At 36.6% G+C, this 21,349-nt stretch overlaps 1 protein-coding gene across 5 annotated transcripts in view; it reads left to right on the top strand.

The window, feature by feature from the left end:
• The window catches only part of atp11b (ATPase phospholipid transporting 11B (putative)), a 64,456-nt gene that overhangs the window by 18,768 nt on the left and 24,339 nt on the right, over positions 1–21,349 (top strand). For all 5 annotated transcript variants that reach the window (XM_053513400.1, XM_053513404.1, XM_053513403.1 and 2 more), the window contains exons 3-24: positions 1,685–1,774; positions 4,603–4,683; positions 6,539–6,646; positions 7,298–7,426; positions 8,489–8,592; positions 8,943–8,990; positions 9,077–9,141; positions 9,271–9,352; positions 9,477–9,627; positions 9,767–9,964; positions 10,150–10,311; positions 10,798–10,973; positions 11,267–11,335; positions 11,841–11,914; positions 13,123–13,226; positions 14,367–14,548; positions 16,178–16,381; positions 17,246–17,399; positions 18,170–18,272; positions 18,804–18,949; positions 19,057–19,116; positions 19,872–19,999. In XM_053513400.1, coding sequence (XP_053369375.1) covers positions 1,685–1,774; positions 4,603–4,683; positions 6,539–6,646; positions 7,298–7,426; positions 8,489–8,592; positions 8,943–8,990; positions 9,077–9,141; positions 9,271–9,352; positions 9,477–9,627; positions 9,767–9,964; positions 10,150–10,311; positions 10,798–10,973; positions 11,267–11,335; positions 11,841–11,914; positions 13,123–13,226; positions 14,367–14,548; positions 16,178–16,381; positions 17,246–17,399; positions 18,170–18,272; positions 18,804–18,949; positions 19,057–19,116; positions 19,872–19,999 — 2,618 coding nt within the window. The remainder of the gene's footprint in view (positions 1–1,684; positions 1,775–4,602; positions 4,684–6,538; positions 6,647–7,297; positions 7,427–8,488; positions 8,593–8,942; positions 8,991–9,076; positions 9,142–9,270; positions 9,353–9,476; positions 9,628–9,766; positions 9,965–10,149; positions 10,312–10,797; positions 10,974–11,266; positions 11,336–11,840; positions 11,915–13,122; positions 13,227–14,366; positions 14,549–16,177; positions 16,382–17,245; positions 17,400–18,169; positions 18,273–18,803; positions 18,950–19,056; positions 19,117–19,871; positions 20,000–21,349) is intronic.

The following is a 21,349-nucleotide window of genomic DNA, read 5'->3' as shown; positions in this document are numbered from 1 at the left end:
GATATAGTAACTTATATAAACACTCTTAAACTACTGACCACCGTTATAAAGGCTTCTGAGTTACAATATTCTTCCTGTCAGTTCATACCAGTCATCCTCCTCTGATCTCGCATAACAGCAATGTGTTTCAGCCTGGAAACCCTTATCACACAGGATGTTTATTGTTTTTAACACTTTGCTGAACTCAAGACACTGTTGCATGTGAAATCCTCGGACCAACTCATTTGTCATTAACAACCATGCCACAATTAAAACCACAGGGTTTACACTTTTTTTTTATTCTGTTGTTTGACATGAACATTAACTGAAGTTCTTGACCTGTATCTGCATTATTTTGTTGTCGTGCTGCCAGATGATTGGCAGGTAAACGCATGAATGAGCAGGTGTACAGGTGTTCAGCTGTTCTTGTTAAAATGACTGGTTATTGTATTAGAATCTAAAGAGAGGCTTTATACTTTTTTGGTTTACTTTTCTTTTGTATTTTTTGCTTCAAGTAAAAACCACAATTATGGTTATGCAAACCACAGTGGCTTTTTATAGCTTTTATTGTCTGATGGTCTGTGATCGCTAGAAGTGTTAAAAGAAACATGTGAATTTAAGGACAAATTGAAAATCTGTCCTGTGCCCATGTGCTGCTGTCTGTGACAATATTTTAGTGTTATTCATTTATTAATTCTAAAAATACATGATAAACATAGAATGAAACTGATAATGCAGCACCAGAAATAACATAATATATTTGTTATAATTATATAGTTAGTATATAGTTATAAATCTGACATTAACAGAAGAATTTATATTTACTTACAGTATTAAAAAGGTGATCTCTCTCTTTCTGTATAATGTGTATATTTCAAGAATATAGTATTTCAGAAATGTGGTATACAAGATCACAAGATCAACTATTATTTCCTCAAAACATTGCAGACTTTTTTGATAGATTTTTAGTATGAAAAATGAAAGTTGAGCAATATAACACAATGATACATCTTTTTATCTTCATTATCATTAGGGTTCTAAACTTTAAAAACTTTATTAATTATTTAATGTTAAAAAACCTTACTTTTTGTCTTGAAATTTTTAAGTATTTATAAATGCAGAACAGAAATCTCTTAGCCCACATTGACCTTTTGTTGGCGCTGTGTTAGCAAAACCACAGTAAAATTATATATTGTGATGTGTAATTTGAAGTAATGTTATATTGTGTGTAATATTATTGCAGCTTTCCTGATCTTTAATGTATAACAAATCTTTTGTTTCGTTAGCTTTTTTCTCCCCGAATAAAATTACACACTTGTATGTGGGCATTCAGGTCAAACCAAGACTTGATTGTGTAGAATAACAGAACACGGTTAGTTATATAATTCCCTGCTACACTAATACACTTAACCCACCGTTTCACTAGTGCTTGAATACCATCAAGGTAGAAAGTGTTCTCAGGTCAATATGTGGGATGTGGCAGTAACTCCCAGCCGTAGTGTACAAGTGGTGTGACGAGGTCCTGGTTAAACAGAATGCTTTGTGCGTAAAGTCTTCTGTAAATGTCATTTGGTTTTACAGTTCATTAAAAGTCCCGGTTTGACTTGAACGTTTCTTGTACATGCCAAATTATAAGTTTTTTTTGTTCTTTTTCTAATGGGTCAGAATATATTAATCACTCACAGCTTTAATATTTCCTCTGCAGTACACCATATGGAACTTCATTCCCAAAAATCTGTTCGAACAGTTCAGAAGGATAGCCAATTTTTACTTCCTCATCATCTTCCTTGTCCAGGTAAGACACAGTCCTTCTCACGATTTGATGAGTGTGTGTGTGCTTGATAATTGTTTGTGTGTGCTTGATGAGTGTGTGCTTGATGAGTGTGTGCTTGATGAGTGTGTGCTTGATGAGTGTGTGCTTGATGAGTCTGAGTGCGTGCGCGTGTCTGAGTGCGTGCGCGTGTCTGAGTGCGTCCGCGAGTCTGAGTGCGTCCGCGAGTCTGAGTGCGTCCGGGTGTCCGCGAGTCTGAGTGCGTCCGGGTGTCCGCGAGTCTGAGTGCCTCCGGGTGTCCGCGAGTCTGAGTGCGTCCGGGTGTCCGCGAGTCTGAGTGCGTCCGGGTGTCCGCGAGTCTGAGTGCGTCCGGGTGTCCGCGAGTCTGAGTGCGTCCGGGTGTCCGCGAGTCTGAGTGCGTGCGCGTGTCTGTCTGTCTGAGTGCGTGCGCGTGTCTATCTGTCTGTCTGAGTGCGTGCGCGTGTCTATCTGTCTGTCTGAGTGCGTGCGCGTGTCTGTCTGTCTGTCTGAGTGCGTGCGTGCGCGTATCTGTCTGTCTGTCTGAGTGCGTGCGTGCGCGTGTCTGTCTGTCTGAGTGGGTGCGCGTGTCTGTCTGTCTGAGTGTGGGTGCGCGTGTCTGTCTGTCTGAGTGTGGGTGCGCGTGTCTGTCTGTCTGAGTGTGGGTGCGCGTGTCTGTCTGTCTGAGTGTGGGTGCGCGTGTCTGTCTGTCTGAGTGTGGGTGCGCGTGTCTGTCTGTCTGAGTGTGGGTGCGCGTGTCTGTCTGTCTGAGTGTGGGTGCGCGTGTCTGTCTGTCTGAGTGGGTGCGCGTGTCTGTCTGAGTGGTTGTGCGCGTGTCTGTCTGAGTGGTTGTGCGCGTGTCTGAGTGGTTGTGCGTGTCTGAGTGTGTCTGCCCGAGAGTGTGTCTTTCCATCTGTCTGTCTGTCTGTCTGTTCGCGCATGTGACAGAGAGAGAGAAGTTTCTTTCACGTACCTTTGTGGAATTTAGCAGGTGTCTGTATCAGGCTTCTAAATGGTCTTAATTATTCCACTCCTCTGTAGTGTATCATGGATTCCTCTGTTCTCCTTTATGATGATCTTAAAATAGCTTCATTTGAGCTCTTTGTGACTTATTACATTTGTTTGTTTATGTGCTGTAGGTTTATCTGATCCCCTTAAGAGAATATTACTTTTGTGACCTTTATTTTATCACGCTGGTGCCCTTGAGCCAGCTTTCTTTTTATGAAATCTGCTATCTCAAGATAAAGGTTATGAGAGCCAGACTTCAGGTTTTCATGAGCGAAATCTTAACCGCAGTAGAGGGACTTTTTTTTAAACAAAATCAAGACCCACATTCATTTTTCTTTCATTTTTGCCTCACTGCTGTAAAATTTTCTTTTCTGATCAGTGTTGATGACTTTTTATAACAGCAGAATAATAATGCACTCTTTCTACAAAATTATTGTTTTCATAGTGACATTTACAAGAACTTGTACTTCTTTTGTTCATGTGGTAAAATTTTTAGGTTGGGTGGGTGGATGGATGAGTAGATATGTTAGATAGATTGATAGACAGATATCAGATACTGTAAATAACTAAACATGTTATGACTGGTGAATACGTGCAGTAGCTTATTGAGCAGATAACAGTATAATATGTGTAATATGTGTAATATACCTGTAATAAAAAATCTACAATAGAAAATATTACTATAGTAGAGAAACTATACTATGTATCCAAAAGTCTAATATACGTACCCAAATTACACATAAATTATAGACAGATATACAGTGGTACCTCGGCATACAAACACCCCAGCGCCTGCAAATTTTCACCTTAAAAACTAACATTTTGCAAGAACTTTGCTTTAAGCATTTTCGGCATACAAGAGACCGGGCAAGTCGTGCATGCGTCTGGTTGCTGTTCAAAACTTGTTTACGTCACTGGAAAGCCAAGTGAAGAGAGTTTACATATTTTTTGTGGACCTTTTTTTTGCATTTTGTGCAAGATATGATAAAGACATAGCAACATGGGTCATTGTAGTGTTAGAAATGGTTAATATTGTTAATATTTTTGGGTGGCTAGAACGGAAACTTATAAATACTGAACTTCACTTTAAGAACTAGTCTCTGGAACAGATTAAATTTGTATGCCTAGGTGCCACTGTGTAGTGATGATAAGATAATCTTTATAATATAAATATTTTAGTTGTCTAGAGATAATTCAGAACACAAAGTATAGAACAGTGCTGCCAGATTATTAGTTATGCAGTAGTGTCCCAAAATTATAGCGTAGTTTATTCAGCGGGATAACTGCTCTCTGGAGTTCCTGCTGAGGTTGCTTGCTTTATGCAGAAATCTACTTTGATGCATTGCACAGTTTTCATCACTTCTTGCAGGGCTTGATGTTTGATCTTTGTTTTCTGCCATCTTCAGGACAGGAGAGGTTAAACTCTGCATGTTTTTATGTTATTAACATCAGGAAAGAGGGAAATAAAAGAAAGCCAAGTGAGGGACTGAGTGTTTGTAGCTACTGTAACATATTATTAACTGTTAGCTGATTTCTGTGGTATAAAAAGAATGAAAGACAGGCTCATGTTTAAAATGTTCTGCTTCAGGGTGGTTACAGGAGCTCTACTTCTTCTTATCTTTTGTTGATTATTTAAATATTGCAGCACATCTCTTTTTAGTACAAACATTTTTAAGCGTTCTTGTAGCTTTTTATTGTTTTTTACAACTGGAAGTTACTATGATTATGTTTATATGTTATTGATTTTTGTTAAGTAACTAAAACATATACTTTGCAGTTCAGTAGCAGTGAATTTCTCTCTTATGACACTATACTTCTTTCTACAGTTAATGATAGACACACCAACTTCCCCTGTGACAAGTGGACTTCCCTTATTTTTTGTCATCACAGTAACTGCCATTAAACAGGTGAGTTTTCTGCATTAGCTTTGTGAAACATGGTGCGCTAATTAAATAGTAATGAAAGTATGCAATAGTGTTAAATTCTGAAATTGTTTCTTTGACAATCCTCTTTGAAAGTATTGAAAGATCAAACTTTTCAACTCTTATTTCCTGATAATTACGTGTTAAATGGTACATGGCACCTTTGGATGCAGACCACACAATTTCTTTGTAGGCAGAATTTATAAAAACATAGTCTTAAATTAAACGCCTCAACGGGGGTAGCCGAAAGACTGACAACTTTTAAGTAAATTAAAGCAAATAATACTTAATATTTTATTGCATATGCAAGCCAGTGAACCAGTGACATCATTAAACTGTCACATTCTTCTTGCATTTTTGTGATTCTTTTCCAGCCCTGAACCACAGCTGTACTTTCATTCCTTGGTTTCTTCCCTGTAGTCTGCTCTTTGGGAGGTTAAATGCATGCTCAGTTGGATTTAGGTCTGGCCAGTCTGAAACCTTCCGCTGTTTTACTTAATGAAGTCCTAAGATTTGTTGGCAGTTTGTTTTGGGTCATTGTCTTGCTCAAAATTAGATTTCCTGCATTTCTCTGTAAATTGGCAGACAGAATATTTCTGCAGATTTCTGAATTCTGGAACATTCTGCTGCTATGATTACAAGTTACATTATTAAGAAAGATTTGAAGACTTGTTCGAAAATCCGTCATGCAAGCACAAGCCTTCACACCACGGTTTCCATGTTTGCGTGATGCGCTTGCATATTTTGGATCACAAGCAGATCCCATACTTTTGCCTTTATGTAATGTAACTGACCGACTTGTGTTTTTTTTTTTTCTTCATAGCTCTCACATTGTTTCTACCATAAACTGCTGCTGTTTTACTTGCCTGATGTGTTTGATGTCTGGTTGTTATTACGGGGATGTTTTTTAAGGATATTCCATATTGGCTATGTCCAATGCTTTTGCAATAGCTCTGATCAATTTACTATCTTTCATTTATTAAAAATGGCTTGCTTTTCTTCCATGGACAGCTCTCTGGTCCCTTTTTTTTAAAACGTCTCCATAGGTGAATTATAGGGTTTAAACTTAGAGCAGAAATTCAGAGCTATTGATTGTTTAAGCAATAACGGTATCATTGGTCACTAGAAAAATAGGTAGGTGCAAACAAATGTGCAGGGTTGTTTAAAACATCTAAATGTAAGTATCAGGAAATTCTGATCTGTTGTCTCATATTTGTGTTTTGATCTATTGGCGTTTCTGTTCCAGTATGTTCAGATGTATATTAAATCAGTTTTCTTTACTGATTCAAATTACAACAATTATTTACCCATTTTGTGAAATAACATTGTTTACGTTTTATTTTAATGTGACAACATGAAAGGTGTGTAAATCCTTTACTCATCTTTTTGTTACAGTTAAGTAGGAACAAATGCAAATTTGCGAGGGACTGACTACACCTCCTTCACTAAACCTGACAGAGAGAGACCATGCCTCATTCACCCACCCACAAACAGGCCACATCGTTCTCACTGAGACTGACACAAAAATACACCTCCTTTCCTGAAAGTGGCATTACACAGAGACCACTCCTTCCTTACTGACACATAGAGGCAGCGCCTCCTTCCCTGAGACTGACACGAAGGCCATGTCTCCTTTGCTGACACAGTGACGTCCAAAAATCTATTCTTCGTGTACTGAGACAGACAGACTAAGCCAGGCCTCCTTCACTCTGGTGTCAGTGGTATCTGTTGTAAAATTGGCTTGACTAGCACCCCGGTTCACAGATTGTTGCGATATTACATACAAGAGGAATCACGTACCTTTTCTTTTTTGTTCCCAACACACACACACACACTGCAGGGCTACGAGGACTGGCTGAGACACAAAGCCGATAATGAAGTAAACGGTGCTCCAGTATTTGTGGTGCGCAGTGGCGGTTTGGTGCAGACTCGCTCCAAGAATATACGAGTGAGTTACATTGTAAATCTATTAAATCTACTCCCATTTCTATAAAATCATTAAACTATAACACAAACAAGAGCAGTCAAGGCTTTCTCTTTATCTTCTGCATTACAATTTTTACACCAAGTATTTTTATTGAATTTTGTGAAATATTTAAATATGGAAGGTATAAATTACAAAAAGGCAGTTTGATTGATATGGCAGACAACAAATCACACATCTTTTTCACTACACCCCACTTTTCACCCATGCTTAGTTGTCTATGTTTGTTTTGCTTGCTCTCTGTGATTTGCAGTCTGATTAGGCGGGAGATAAAAACAATGTTCAATGTTACTCTTTTTAGGTTTTTGTTTGCACTATGTTTTGAAAAAATTGAACCTTCAGTTGCACAAATACAATTCCAATGATGTTTAACTTTAGTGTTTTAGTATTATTATTAATCATTACATTTTCGTATAATTAGTGTGCATGTTATGTTGTATATTGTGTGACATGGTAAGCCATCAAAACCATCCAACCATTTCTTGTTTAAAAAGTGTGTTATACCCACAGTGAATAATATGCCATTAGCATTTTTTCAGTAAAGAAAGATATATATATATAGATTTCTGTAAAGTTCTTATGGATTCTCTGAATGTCTCTTCTGTCTATTTCCAGGTTGGAGACATAGTGCGAGTAGCAAAAGATGAAACGTTTCCAGCTGATTTGGTGCTTCTGTCTTCAGACCGCGCAGAGGGGACGTGTCACATCACAACAGCCAGTTTAGATGGAGAGACAAATCTGAAGGTCTGTGACAGTTTGAAGATTCATGCTGTGACTACATTAGTATACATCATGAGTATATTTCTAAAAAGCTAATCGCACAACCCAATTATGAGTTCATGAGCTGAATCAGTGTGTCGGTGTGCAAAACAACAACAAAAAACAGTCAGTTTTGTGCACAAGATTTCTAAACATTTCAGTTCTGCTGATTTTATGAAAAAATATTGAACTTTCTGAAATGATGGTATGTTGCTTTTACTTAGGTTTAAACAATAAATACAAGATTATCATTTAAATAAAATTTTAAATAATTTAATCTACAGTTTGTAAATCATGACAAAACAATGTACTAAGTATGATAAATCAGGATTCCACCTAAGCTTGTATGATTTTCAGCCTAATTTTGCTGTCATTTACAAAAAATCGTGTAAGAGCTTTTTGGTCTTAGAACGCCCAGTGTGACGATGTGCTCTCAGACAAAGATGCGCTGTCACGACCAAAATTGCCTCTAAAAAGTCCTGTTAGTTTAAACTGTTTTTTTTTTTTAACTCTGAGCACTGCTTTAATACTCATCTAATATCCACCAATAGAAGAGTAGTGTAGGAGGACACCAAAATCATAAGACAGCTACACATGGAGGAGTGGTGATGAAGAAGTGCAAATAGAAAAAGGAAAACAAAACTCTATTACCTATGATGTCCATTGTTAAAAATGCTATACAGAAGTTGAATTAAATTGAATTGAAGTTAATTAAGCCAGTTTTCTGCACAAGCTGATAAGTCACACTGATTGATTACACGAGTATAATAATTTTCTTTGATTGCAGAATTTGGACAAGGTTTTAGTAAAATATTAATTAAATTACTGAAATTAAATACCATCAGGTATTTCACACATCAACACATCTATACTGAGTTGCTTGCATGTAGGTAAGTGGTAAACAGTCTGTCCTCAGTGGAATCTGTGAGCTGATGTAAAGCACTACTGTAGAAACTGCAGCTTTCCTACTGCTGTGCTTTCCCTTGAACATGCTTATGAGCCATTAGGTGATTTCTGCTGCCCAGCTCATTATCCCTCTGTATTCAGACTCACTACGCGGTACCGGAGACGGCTGTGTCCCAGTCTGTGTCACGGCTCGAGGCCCTGCAGGCCGTGGTGGAGTGCCAGCAGCCTGAGCCTGATTTATACAGGTACGAGAGTCAGAGTCAAAACCAGGGTTTCAGTGCTGCTTTTCAGCACACTTTACTAAATGTTTATTTAGTTGTCTGGCCATGTTTATTACACAGTTTAAAGCCCATACAGCTAAATACTAAAAGATTTAAACTAAATGCAAAAATTGATTAACGAGTTAGAATGCTAACTTAATGTCTATTTATTTCATGGAAAAAAACCTGGGAAATAAGTCATTATTTTGCTGAGGTTATGATGTTTTGTGTAATTGTATTTCTTTACTTTGTATATATATATATATATATATATATATATATATATATATTATTTATTAAGCTCTGATCATTTTTGTTTGTCTGTTTACTTACAGATTTGTTGGAAGAATCACAGTAACACAATATGGAGAAGAGATTGTCAGGTATGTTTGTAAGACATAAAACTTTGGTTTGTTGTGCTCATTGTAAGGACTAGACAGCTAACAGCTGTGTTATTGGTTGTGATTAGACCTCTAGGACCAGAAAACCTCCTGCTTCGAGGGGCTCGATTGAAAAACACCAAAGAGATCTTTGGTACATTTTCAAAATTTTTCTTTTCTGCACTTAAGCATTTGTGTGTGTTTTGGATGTTTTAAAAGTGTTCTTTTAAAGCATCGGTTGTGTGTTTGTGTGTTTAATTATCCACATTTTGTTTGTGCCTAGGTGTGGCTGTGTACACAGGCATGGAGTCCAAGATGGCTCTGAATTACAAGTGCAAGTCCCAGAAGCGCTCAGCAGTAGAGAAGTACAAAGTTCTCGCTCTCTCGTTCACTTTCTTTTTTTACCCAAAATGGAAATCGTTTCATACTTCCCTCACTTTTATTTAAATTCACAATTGACCTTTTATCAATTGCCTAAATCTCTCTCAGATCGATGAACACATTTCTCATCATCTATTTGAGCATCCTGCTTTTTGAGGCTGTCCTTAGCACCATTTTGAAATACGCCTGGCAAGCAGAGAACAAATGGGACGAGCCATTCTACAACAAGAAGACAGAGACAGAACGCAACAGCAGCCAGGCAAGAGCTGTCTCTTTTTTTTTTTTTTTTTTATAAACTGCTCAACCAATCAGGTCATTGAAAGGAGAAATTGGGACTGGGTGGGGAGGGAATTGGATTAGTAGAAATGTCTAATAATTTCATTTCATGTTTTACACAGATTTTGAAGTTCATCTCTGATTTCCTGGCCTTTCTGGTACTGTACAACTTCATTATCCCTATCTCACTGTATGTCACTGTGGAGATGCAGAAGTTTCTGGGTTCCTTCTTTATCGGCTGGGATCTCGACCTCTACCACGAGGAGAGTGACCAAAAAGCCCAGGTCAACACTTCTGACCTCAATGAGGAGCTCGGGCAGGTGTGTGTGAGAGAGAGCCTTTGTTTGTTGAATGCTTGTATGTGAAATCTCATCATGACTTTATTTCCACTTAGAAATGTGGACTATAATACATGTTTCTTTTCTCTGTTGTTCAATTTCCACTCCTGAATGAGATGTTTTAAAAGTCAGCAGAGTAAAAGTTTTTTGCTCTTACTGTGCCGTAGGTGGAGTATGTTTTTACTGACAAGACAGGAACTTTGACCGAAAATGAAATGCAGTTTCGTGAATGCTCCATTAACGGCGTCAAATACCAAGAGATTAACAGCAAATTGGTCCCCGAGGGAATGACGGAGGACGTCCCGGACATCGGATCTGTTTCTCGCCTGGTGAGACTCCAATTCTTTTTAAAAACACTGGTGATGTAAAATTATAAGAGTGTTCGATGTTTGAGAGAAACTGCAGGAAATGTGATAAGATATTCAAACACCAGCTCTTGTGTAAGGGTTTTTATCACATTTTTTGTGTGGGGCTGTGATTTAGACCAAAATTGTATTTCAGTGTGGCCCATCTACAACACTCTGATTGGAAAATTACATTCTGACCCAAAGTCACTGTTTAATTTTTAGAAAAAGAAAAACCCTGTCAATAGTGTTTCTGTAAAGTGATGATGAAGAGAAAAATCTGACATTTTCTGACAGTATTAACTGTTTTTTTTCCCTACATATCATTAAGCTTTTTTAAGCTTTTAAGCAAATTTAAGCAAGTTACTATAGCACTTAGCCTATTTAAATTGTTAAATTGTTTAATTTGTTTTTTTTTTCAGACCTATTTTTGGATATTTAAATGGAATTGTACGTGTTTTTTTGTTTTAGAGCAGGGAAGAGGAGCTGTTCCTGAAAGCAGTCTCTCTGTGCCACACAGTTCAGATCAGTTATGATCAGACAGACGGTGTGTCTGATCCTTTCTCACACGCTAATGGATTCACCCCTCAGATGGAGTACTACGCCTCCTCTCCTGATGAGAAAGCCCTCGTGGAAGCCACCAAGAGGTAAAAATAAACCTGCCGTGTGTACAGGTTAAGAAAGAAAATAAGGGGGAAAGAAGTTAATGGAGAAAGAGCTTAATAAAAAAAAGAGAGAGAGAGAAAGTAAGTCTGTCCAATTTAACCCTGGACGTTTTAGAGATGTTTTTGTGGGTGTTTAAACAGACCTTTGGACCACATTTCACTGTTCTAATTTTAAAGACTATGAGTGAAAAAAGGTCTGTTACTTGTCTCATCACTGTTAAACATTATAATGCTGTTTTTTCCCCTGATTATTTCTGCTCTGTTTGATGTTGCAGGATGGGCGTGGCCTTTGCTGGAAGTAATGGAGAAATCATGGAGATCAAAACATTCGGCAAATCAGAAAAGTGAGACTTAAAGTTATATAGACCTAAGTTATTTAAGGAAAAAAACACTCAATGTTGTTCTGTTATTGGAAAATAATTAACAACCTGGTGTTGTGGTATAGTGGCATTACTTTTGCCACCATGATGTTGATTATTTTTCTGTAACAGCACATATCAGTCTTTTCTCCCCCTAATACCACAGCAGCTTTTCATATTAAAAAACACAATTTAAGTTGTTACAGAAAAGTTCCTCATGAAAAACTTTACTTGATTTAAAAAAAAATCTATGTAATGTGCACAAACTTTACAGACCCAACAAAGTTCTTATCTAATGAGTCCCTAAATGAGCTGTTACTATGATAACGTTAACATATTAGATTATGTATATTAATATAAATCTGTGATTTAAATTTAAATCAGAATTCAGCAGCACTGTAGTACAAAGTTAAGATATGTACTTTGTTTGGTCTGTGAAGTTTGTTTTTGACTCAATAGTGTTACAGCACTCAAGGTTTTTTTCCCACAGGTATAAACTACTTCATGTATTAGAGTTTGATGCAAACCGAAGGCGCATGAGTGTGATATTACAGGCTCCCTCAGGTATGTGACAGATACCTGATATATATCAGTATATACAGTATATATATCACATCAATCATATGTCTAGTGCTATATACATATGCTGTGTTCATATTAAGTCGGAAATGGAAACGAGGAAAAAATTTTTTTGGGGGGGGGGGGGGTATGCTAGTCAGGTACCCTGAGTGATTTATGTTTATGATTTATTTAATTCTTCAAAACAGTCAACTGTATGTCAGTGTTTAAGATTTAACCAATGCATGTGATTAAGTTGAGGAAGGTGAAGTAATTCGTTCTGTATACTCTGTTTCATTTACTGTTGACAATGGGAGTCGCCTTATTTGCATGATGCAGTACACAGACAAACAATTCCGGATTGAAGGATTTTCTTTAGCTTTTTGTAGTCTGACATAAGAAGGTCTATAGTCCAAGCTTTCGTTAAATGCAGTCTAATAAAAATAGATGTAATATACAGGCAGTTGTCATGTACAAAATAAATATTACATGTTACACATTTTTTAAATGTTCAATATTTGACTCCTGAGGGTTAACATGTAATGAAATATTCCTTAAAGCAGTGCACAGATCAACAGCTACTGTATAATGCCTTCATCTTTTGCCAGAATAACAAGTTATTACAAGTTTTTGAAACATGAAAGTTGTACTTACCAGCAGGACGCATGGAATTTTCATTTGTGTTGTTGGGCTTTAAAACAAAAGCAACACAAAAAAGCCAGTATTTTAGCTTTCTGTTTTGAAAGGCATAAGATTGAGTTTTAGCCAGATGGTAGAGGTTTTTATTCAGCTGTTGTATATGATACTATATAGACATCAATTTCTTAATCAAAGAAACTCAACTCATGCGAGTTAAGATTGCTCAGTATAGGTGTTCATAGAATTTATTTGTTATTTACACAGTTGAAACTTTAAAAAATGCACAATTCAGTTGGTAATTCCACTAACAAATACTGGGCATATTTAATTTCCGATGTACCATATGTATTAAACAATTTACAAGAGGCAAACTATAAGCAACAAGTATAAGCGCAGGGTAGAATCTAAAAGGTGTCTTTTAAAAGTCCTCGTTTCCATATTTTGAGTAACATCTTAATAGCAATGAGTATGAAATGCTGATCTGTAAATAACAGTTTAATTGAAAAGGAGAGTTTATGTCTGGTGAAATAAAACCATACAAAGTGTCAGCTAACCACATGGTGTGTGGTTATTAGGGGAGAAGGTGTTATTCACTAAAGGAGCCGAGTCCTCTGTTCTTCCCTACGCCAAGAGTGGAGAGATCGAGAAGACCAGAGTGCATGTGGACGAATTCGCTCTGGTAAGAGACCTGACCGTCCCTGAGACTGATTAGTTTTACGTTTTGATTGGAAAAATATATTCTGCTGTTATAGGAGGATAATGAGTAATTGTATGTTATGATGAAGCGGAGGTACTGGTACTATACTGAAATTGTGTACTTTTTAGAATCCCTGAGCTGTTACTATAGAAACAATAATGTATTCAAGCGAGCACAAAAATGTAAAGCATCTGCATTGTCAGAGCTGATATTATTGAACATCAATCAAAAGAACAGAATCATGACAATGCAGGTATGCTGAGGAGGATTTCTTTTTTTAAAGGGAATCTTGTGTAGGTGTAATCTTCTGTTTAAGACTCCTATAATGTATATGTTAAAGATTGTGACATATCCTATAATAGCAATCAGGGGAAAAATGGTTTTTGTGCCATTGAAATAATTCACGCAAGGCTTGCAATAGCAAAAATAAATCTTCTTAGGACATAATGTAATTTTAGAAAGTGAAACAGTGCATCACGCATTCCTTGTGCAGAGTTATCGGCGTCTCATTAGAATCAGCAGTGGCTTTATACGGTAGAAACTTGTACTTACATGTGACATGTCGGCTGTAGGTGTTGAATGCTTCAGTAATTATATTAAATGTGGCTTTTGACACTAATGTGAAAATAGTTATAGACTTATAAGTAAAAAATACAATAAAAAAAGCTAAAGTATGAAGATGCGACTTTGGTTTGTTTAAGCATGTTTTTGACACTGGGAGGATTTTATGCTTTGCCGTTTTTCTAACTGTTTAGTGCTGTTACAACATACAGTACCTGATGTTCTACAACATAATTGTGACTATAAATGGTATAAGGTTTTTTAAATAAAAAAAAATAAATATGTATTGGTTGGCATGATGCTGTGGAATAAGAGGATTGAATAAAATAAGGAGTATTACAGTTAAAGGTTAACATATTTGTGTGATGTCATTGGTCTCTGCGTTATCCCTTATTTGACAGGTTTGTGGTATTTTCAGTGATGCAGTTATTTTTATCATGCATCAGTAAAACTTGACTTAGCCAGACCTCTTAATAATATTACTGAATATAATGTATAGGCTATGGCTATTTTGACAAAGTGGCTATTTTATGAAAGTTTTATGGTCATTTACATTTGCAGAAGGGTCTGAGGACACTTGTGGTGGCCTACAGGCTCTTCAGCGCGGAGGAGTATAAGGAAGTAGAACGGCGGCTCCACGGGGCTAGAACTGCTCTCCAGCAGAGAGAAGAGAAGCTTAGTGAAGCCTTTAACTTTATAGAGAAAGACCTGCAATTGCTCGGAGCCACTGGAGTGGAAGACAAGTGAGTCTCCCTCTCTCTCACACACACACACACACACACACACACACGCACTAGCTCATTGAGGTGTGTTTAAGGATTAATCACAAGAATTTATGATACTGTACAGCTCCCTATATACCTACAGCATAGAAGTACACAGGATTTTCCAAAGATACAATCTGTAATTTAGAAAAAAGGTGCTTCACACCTCCGAACCGAGGGCATGGTTCTTCCCAAGACTAGAAAGAGGAGTCTGTGCTCCTCTTCAGATTTTCTATAATTTCACACTTTCTTCTAATTAGTAGTTATGTTTTTTTTACAGTTTCTCTACAAAAATAATTTTATACCTACGTAACTGCATTTACCTGGCATTATATTTATTTAATATACAGAATTTTAATGCTGAAAGATTGTTAGGCTTTATTCACTGTAGTGCCCTTGGTGTAATAGAAGGCACTTTCTCATCCTCATTTGAATGTCTTTCCAACACACCCTTTTACTCCCTAACCTTCCCCCCTCACCTTTACCCTATTGCCTGCTCACTTTGCTGCTTGTTTATTCTTCTTTAACATCCATTCTTCTCCTTCTCAACCCCACCATTACAAATTATATTCATGTGCACAGAGTGGTGTGACTGCTTTGTGTTTTCAGCCTTGATCCCCTGAGACTGTGTTCAGCCATTTAACTCATTCTCTGTAATCGCACTGATCAGCACGTCATTTTGATTTAAACTGCATGAGGTTATGTGCTGTTCTGTAACCCTTTTATTTAGTTTTTGCTCACTGGTTATGTGTTAAAAATCACTTGTTATATTTTTCATTTGTTCATTTTTTTATCTGTGGAATTATGCAGACCTGATGGAAATTAAATCTGCAACGTTTTTTAGTTAGATTTAAGAGTTTGTAACAATATAATAAAGTTGAATGGTTTAAGTAGCTATTTTTTATTCCGTACAAAATACAGATCAATATGGCTAACAGACAAACAAGGCCCTGTCTGTGTCACTTCTTTCTCTGGTATAATCTCTCTTTCTTTTGCTGACAGACGTAGAGGCCACTTCACCTTCATTATACATTATAACTAACAAAATGTTCATACCTCTGTCATTATGACCAACAGTGGTACTATATCTGCTTGCCATATTTTTTGACATATAAAACAATATCTTTTTTCAAAAGAATATACATTTTGTGTAGTGCAAAGTAGTGCAGCTGTTGTCCAGTTCACAGTGTAGCATGCAAAAAGTACAGTTAATGTCCACCATGAATCTGCAAACAAGGTTGAGCATGTTTCTCATAAAATCACTGATTGCCTAATATATAATAAAAATAATTAATTTAATCTGATGATCCATTTGATCTGTCATTGGTTCGGCTTATGGCTGGTGATTGTGTACATTGTGTACAGGTGAATGAGCACTGAGACAACCTACTTGTTTTGGTTATGTGACCCACTACAACAAGCACTGGTCAAATCAGTCAGTTTCTATTAAAACGAAGTGTACTGTATAGGTCAGTTTCTATGAAAAATGAGTGGGTGTATTACACATGGAGTTTTAGGTATGTTGCAAAGACACGCCAATCTCTGCTTCCTGAATTCCATGATAAAATTGGGTTTTGTAGCTGCTTGTACGTGTGTATTGACGTGCAGGCTGCAGGAGAAGGTCCAGGAGACGATTGAGGCTCTGCGATTGGCTGGAATTAAAGTATGGGTGCTAACAGGAGATAAACATGAGACAGCGGTCAGTGTTAGTCTGTCCTGCGGCCACTTTCATCGCACTATGAACATCCTGGAGCTTGTGCAGCAGAAATCTGATCATGAGTGTGCAGAGCAGCTACGCAGACTGGCACGCAGGTAAACACACACACACACGCGTGCGCGCACGGATCACACACATGCACTCATACACTCACAGCAACAACAATAACTGCCCATTTTTATTTGTCTTTCGAATTTGTTTTCTATTCATATTTGTGGCTAGCTGTGTATGGTGTAATTACTGCAGATTCATTACTTCAAAATACAATAAAAAAGTTATTTAAATTAATTTGTAAAAGAAAACCTAATGGTAGATTGAAGATTGGTTCATTATTGTCAAGCCATATCTGATTCAGTCACAGTCTGTATTGATGTTGCGTTAGAAGACACATTATGTTCAGTACAAATTTTTTATTATTCAAGTTTATCATTTCTGCATTATGTACAAAACTATTCACTATTTCCAAAAACAATAAAAAAAAAAGAAAAACATTACAGAAGAATATTTTCAGGCCTGTAAAAAACCTACATTAAAAAAGCAACAACAAAAAAAGCTACAAACAACAGTCCAGTTTAGAGATGGAAACAAAAAACTAATGCTCCTAATGTTCCTTGTAAGCACAAAGTTAACAGAAGAATTCATATTGTCCAGGCTGCTCAGTAAAACTCAACAGCTCTTTTACTTATAAAACACTACTGATTAGTTTCAAGCAAAGAGTTTTCACACCGAATATTGACTCTTGCTGTGTTTATTGTATTTCTCTTTAGTGACCTTTATAGAAGTTACTTTTATGTAGAAATGTTTCCAGAGATATTTTTGCCCATAGCGTTGTTGTTTTTTGTTTGTTTGTTTGTGCCCAAGACTTTTGCACAGCACTGTAGGTAAAACAGTTAGGTTTTACTGAGTGTGCTGGAGAATAAGTAATAGACAGGGTTTTTTAATGGTGTGTTTGTGTGTAGGATCAAAGAGGACCATGTAATCCAGCACGGGTTGGTGGTGGATGGTGCAAGTCTCTCTCTGGCTCTGCGTGAACATGAAAAGCTCTTTATGGAAGTGTGTAAGAACTGCTCTGCTGTGCTCTGCTGCAGGATGGCACCACTGCAGAAAGCCAAGGCAAGTCAAATTTTGCTGTGTGCATGCAGCTGTTTGTTTGCAGCTGTGGTGCAGGTATATATGTTTATTTAGACAAGAAATATATTCCCACACATCACACACTTAATACCTTTTTTATCTGTTCAGCCTCTCTGTAAATACAAGTTTGTGTAAATATAACAGTAGTGTTATGACTAACAACTATCAAAATAATCAAGATTGCTGGAGTAGCATGACTAGTGTCATTGTAGTAAAAAAATCACCCAACTACTGTTAGCATGGTTATAATTGAGTAATAGATATTAGCATGACTATAATTAAGCAATATTTGCCAGAGTGCTGTTATACAGAATATAAGCTTGCCAGTGAATTGGCCTTAGCTAAACACAGCTGTGCTGATTTATTGTTTGGTAATTGTTTTTTAGGTGATGTTTTGTTTGATATGTTTTGGTAAAAAAATATATTTAGTGGTAAAAAAATATTCTAGGCCCATTCTAGGCCTTAGCTCTCTATTTTTTTTTTTAGTTAAATGAGTTTTAGTTTTCCGTTGTGATCTTACAGTCTTATCATTGTCCTGGTTTTATCTTTTTGTTCAGTTTCACAGTTTACAGTATCTCTCCTAATATCTGTGATTTATTATTGTTGTCCACTAAGTGTAAGATGTATGCATTATTAATAAAGTCCCATATTATTTTTATATGATTATTAAGAGCTCAGTGCTGCCATGCTGGGTGGTGTTTTCTTTTTCTTTTTTTTAAAGCTGTGTTTGTAAATACGGTGGTGTTTGACAGGTGGTGCGCTTGCTGAAGACGTCTCCAGAAAAACCCATTACATTAGCCATCGGTGATGGAGCCAATGATGTCAGTATGATCCAGGAAGCCCATGTAGGGATTGGTGAGTTTCTGAAGACAATGGTGCATGTACTCTCTCTCTAATTAGCTCAATTTAGTGTGTTTAAATTCTGTAACTTAATTTTTTTGCTGGTGAGTGTCTGACCAAATTATATTGATTTTATGACGGCCCTTGCACTGACTAATTAGCATGCCAACTTTGTCTGACCCACCATGGATCTGAAGGACGAAGCTTCGTGTACATAGCTAGTGTGCCCTCAAGTTAATAAAATTCTCTAATTTTATTTCAGACCTTATTTTGACCCGCATTGTCTAATTCACCTTTAATTGCCAGGGGTTTAAAACATTACAGGGCTATTGTTACATCATCAAATGCCTTAGCTTTGTTGAGCTTTAAAAGCAAAACTGATTAACCTAGAATCATTTTGCATGGTGACTCAATCACATTATGTAATATAAAATGTCCCTTTACAACCATCAGTTGTGAAGAAAAGCTGACTAGTGAAGAGTTAATTGTTTTGAAAGGCAGCCTTAATGTTGCTTTAATGTTCTAATAAAATATAATGATCTTTAGGTATCATGGGAAAAGAAGGAAGACAGGCTGTGCGAAACAGTGACTATGCAATCGCTAGGTTTAAATTCCTCGCCAAGTTATTGCTCGTCCACGGACACTTCTACTACATTCGAATAGCAACGCTCGTGCAGTACTTTTTCTACAAGGTATGTTCATTAGATTCTGCCTGTTACTCCCTGGATTTATATTATCGTCACAGACGCATGTTGCTTAAATGGTTTTGTGTTTTGTTTTTTTGTGTTTTATTTTGTAGAATGTGTGCTTTATCACACCGCAGTTTTTATACCAGTTCTTCTGTCTGTTTTCACAACAAGTAAGTCTCTTTTCCATAGTTTGTAATCTATTCATGTGTGTGTTAAATGTCCTTTTTTTGTGAGTGTGTGTTTTGTCCTTCATCTGTGCACTTTAATTAGGTAGGTTTTATACACAAAACAGATGAATGATAATACATATTTATAACATTTGAATAAACAACAGATAACACAGAGGTATCCACCTGTGCTCTTATTGCATCTAAATATGTGAATTAGGAATGTCCTTAATATTTCTCACACCCATTTATTTTGGTATGTTGAGCGCATACACACTGAATTGAAATGTTTTTTTTTTCCTTTATGCCCCTTTTGTCGTTGTTTGTCTGGGCCTGTGCCTCTGTCAAGGGCTCAATTCATTTGCATGGTTACATAACCGAAATCGAATGTATTTTGGTAAATTTGAGAATGTCTTCCATAGCACTTAACTGGTCTGTCCCCTTGTTGTTGACTGGTTTTTGCAGGTGGTACAATTCAATTCTGGGTTGATTACTACGTACTATGGTTATTTGCATTCATGGTTTAACTAAAACAAAGTATATAAATAAAGATATTATTATGGTAATATCTGAGCTAATATCATTTACCACTACCTTAATCGATTTGTCAAATATATATCTGTGTTTAAACTCATTTTATATCTGTGGATAATGCTAAAATAAAAAGCTACCAATTTTATGCAAATGTATTATGTGTTCTGATACTGTTACAGTTACTTCCTAAAGTGGTACATTTCAAAATGCTGCGTGTTTCACAGACGCTGTATGACAGTGTGTATCTCACACTCTACAACATCTGCTTCACCTCCCTCCCCATCCTGGTGTACAGTCTCTTTGAACAGTTGGTTCATCCTCATATTCTACAGAGCAAGCCAGCACTTTACAGGTATATAACACACCTCGCTTACACTCGCGTCCTGCTCCCATCAACACTAAAACAGAGACGTCTTTTTTTGTAACTAGTAAAATAATTCTTATTAGTAACAATCTTGCTATCCTATTAATAACAATCTAGATTTGTTTGGAAAATGACGTAATTGAAAGGGAAAAAAATGACGAATAAAGTTGGAAGAGAGCTTCCATTTAATAAAGTAAAAATAATTGGTTAGATTATAATTATAATGCGCTGCTCAATTTATGGTCAAGGTCTAATGCGTGAAAAATCTAATGTTGTGGCTTCCCCAAAACTCTGCCAGGCTTTGAAAGGCTTAAAAGCCACACCTACTTTATTTGTACTGATCTATTACTGTGCAAAATCTTAAGCCACCCCTCAATTCTTTATATTTTCCTTCCAAAGAGCCAGGCTTTATACAATATTGTGCAAAAGTCTTATGCACAGTGTTTTTTTACTAGAATCTTTTTAATAGAACTTCATTACAAAAACATTTCAGATTTCCAAACATTAGTACAGTGTTGTATAACACAAAATACAACATTGCAGAAAAATACTTGTATGCCAGAAAAGAAAGCACCTTATATAAGCAACCAATTCAAGACAAAAACGAAAGAGAAGCTGCTGGTTTTTGCAGGGGCAAGTGTCACCTCAGTCTTAAGACAAACTATGGGTGGTTCTGCAGGATGTTTATCAAAACTTAGTTAATTTTTTTTATAAAACTGCACAAATTGTACTTTAGACTAAAGGGTCCCCGTTTCATAAATTATTGTTTACTGGTTTTTATAGATTTTGTTAATTTTAAAGGCTTACTGGCTCTCTAGCAATTATTTATGTGCCTCAGACTTTTGTAATGTGGTCTTGAGGAATAAATACTTCTCAAGGCTTTCTCAAGAGTTTATTGGTTCTCATTTTTGGCAAGGTTTTGTCTCTCATTTTCAGCCCAGTCCCTGTACCTGACCAGTTTAGGATGAATGTCTTTTGTTTGTTAAGCCACAGAGTAACCTATGAATAATTCAAGAATAAAACAATGTCTAACGTAAGGCATGAACAAGAAAGAACAAGGTGCAGATAATGACAAATTATCAGGCCGCTGATTAATATGCTGGTGATGCTGAAAGCTGAGTGGTTGGAACAGACGGGAGAGGAAATGAGATTGCTGTTAAGGTTGTTAGATTAAAAATATAAATTTTAATTGTATGTTTAGGACCGTTGCAGTTTGTTGCAATAAAACATTTGTTCCCATTTAATAAATTGAATATACATAATTTCCTTCAATATAAAGAAATATGGGGTGGCTCAAGACTTTTGACCAGAAGACAGCCACACCTGGCGCAAGAACCG

Source organism: Clarias gariepinus, chromosome 15 (genome assembly GCF_024256425.1).
Source record: "Clarias gariepinus isolate MV-2021 ecotype Netherlands chromosome 15, CGAR_prim_01v2, whole genome shotgun sequence".
NCBI classification, from domain to species: domain Eukaryota; kingdom Metazoa; phylum Chordata; class Actinopteri; order Siluriformes; family Clariidae; genus Clarias; species Clarias gariepinus.
The sequence above is the reverse complement of the archived record's forward strand: the minus strand, read 5'-3'. Positions and strand labels throughout refer to the sequence as shown.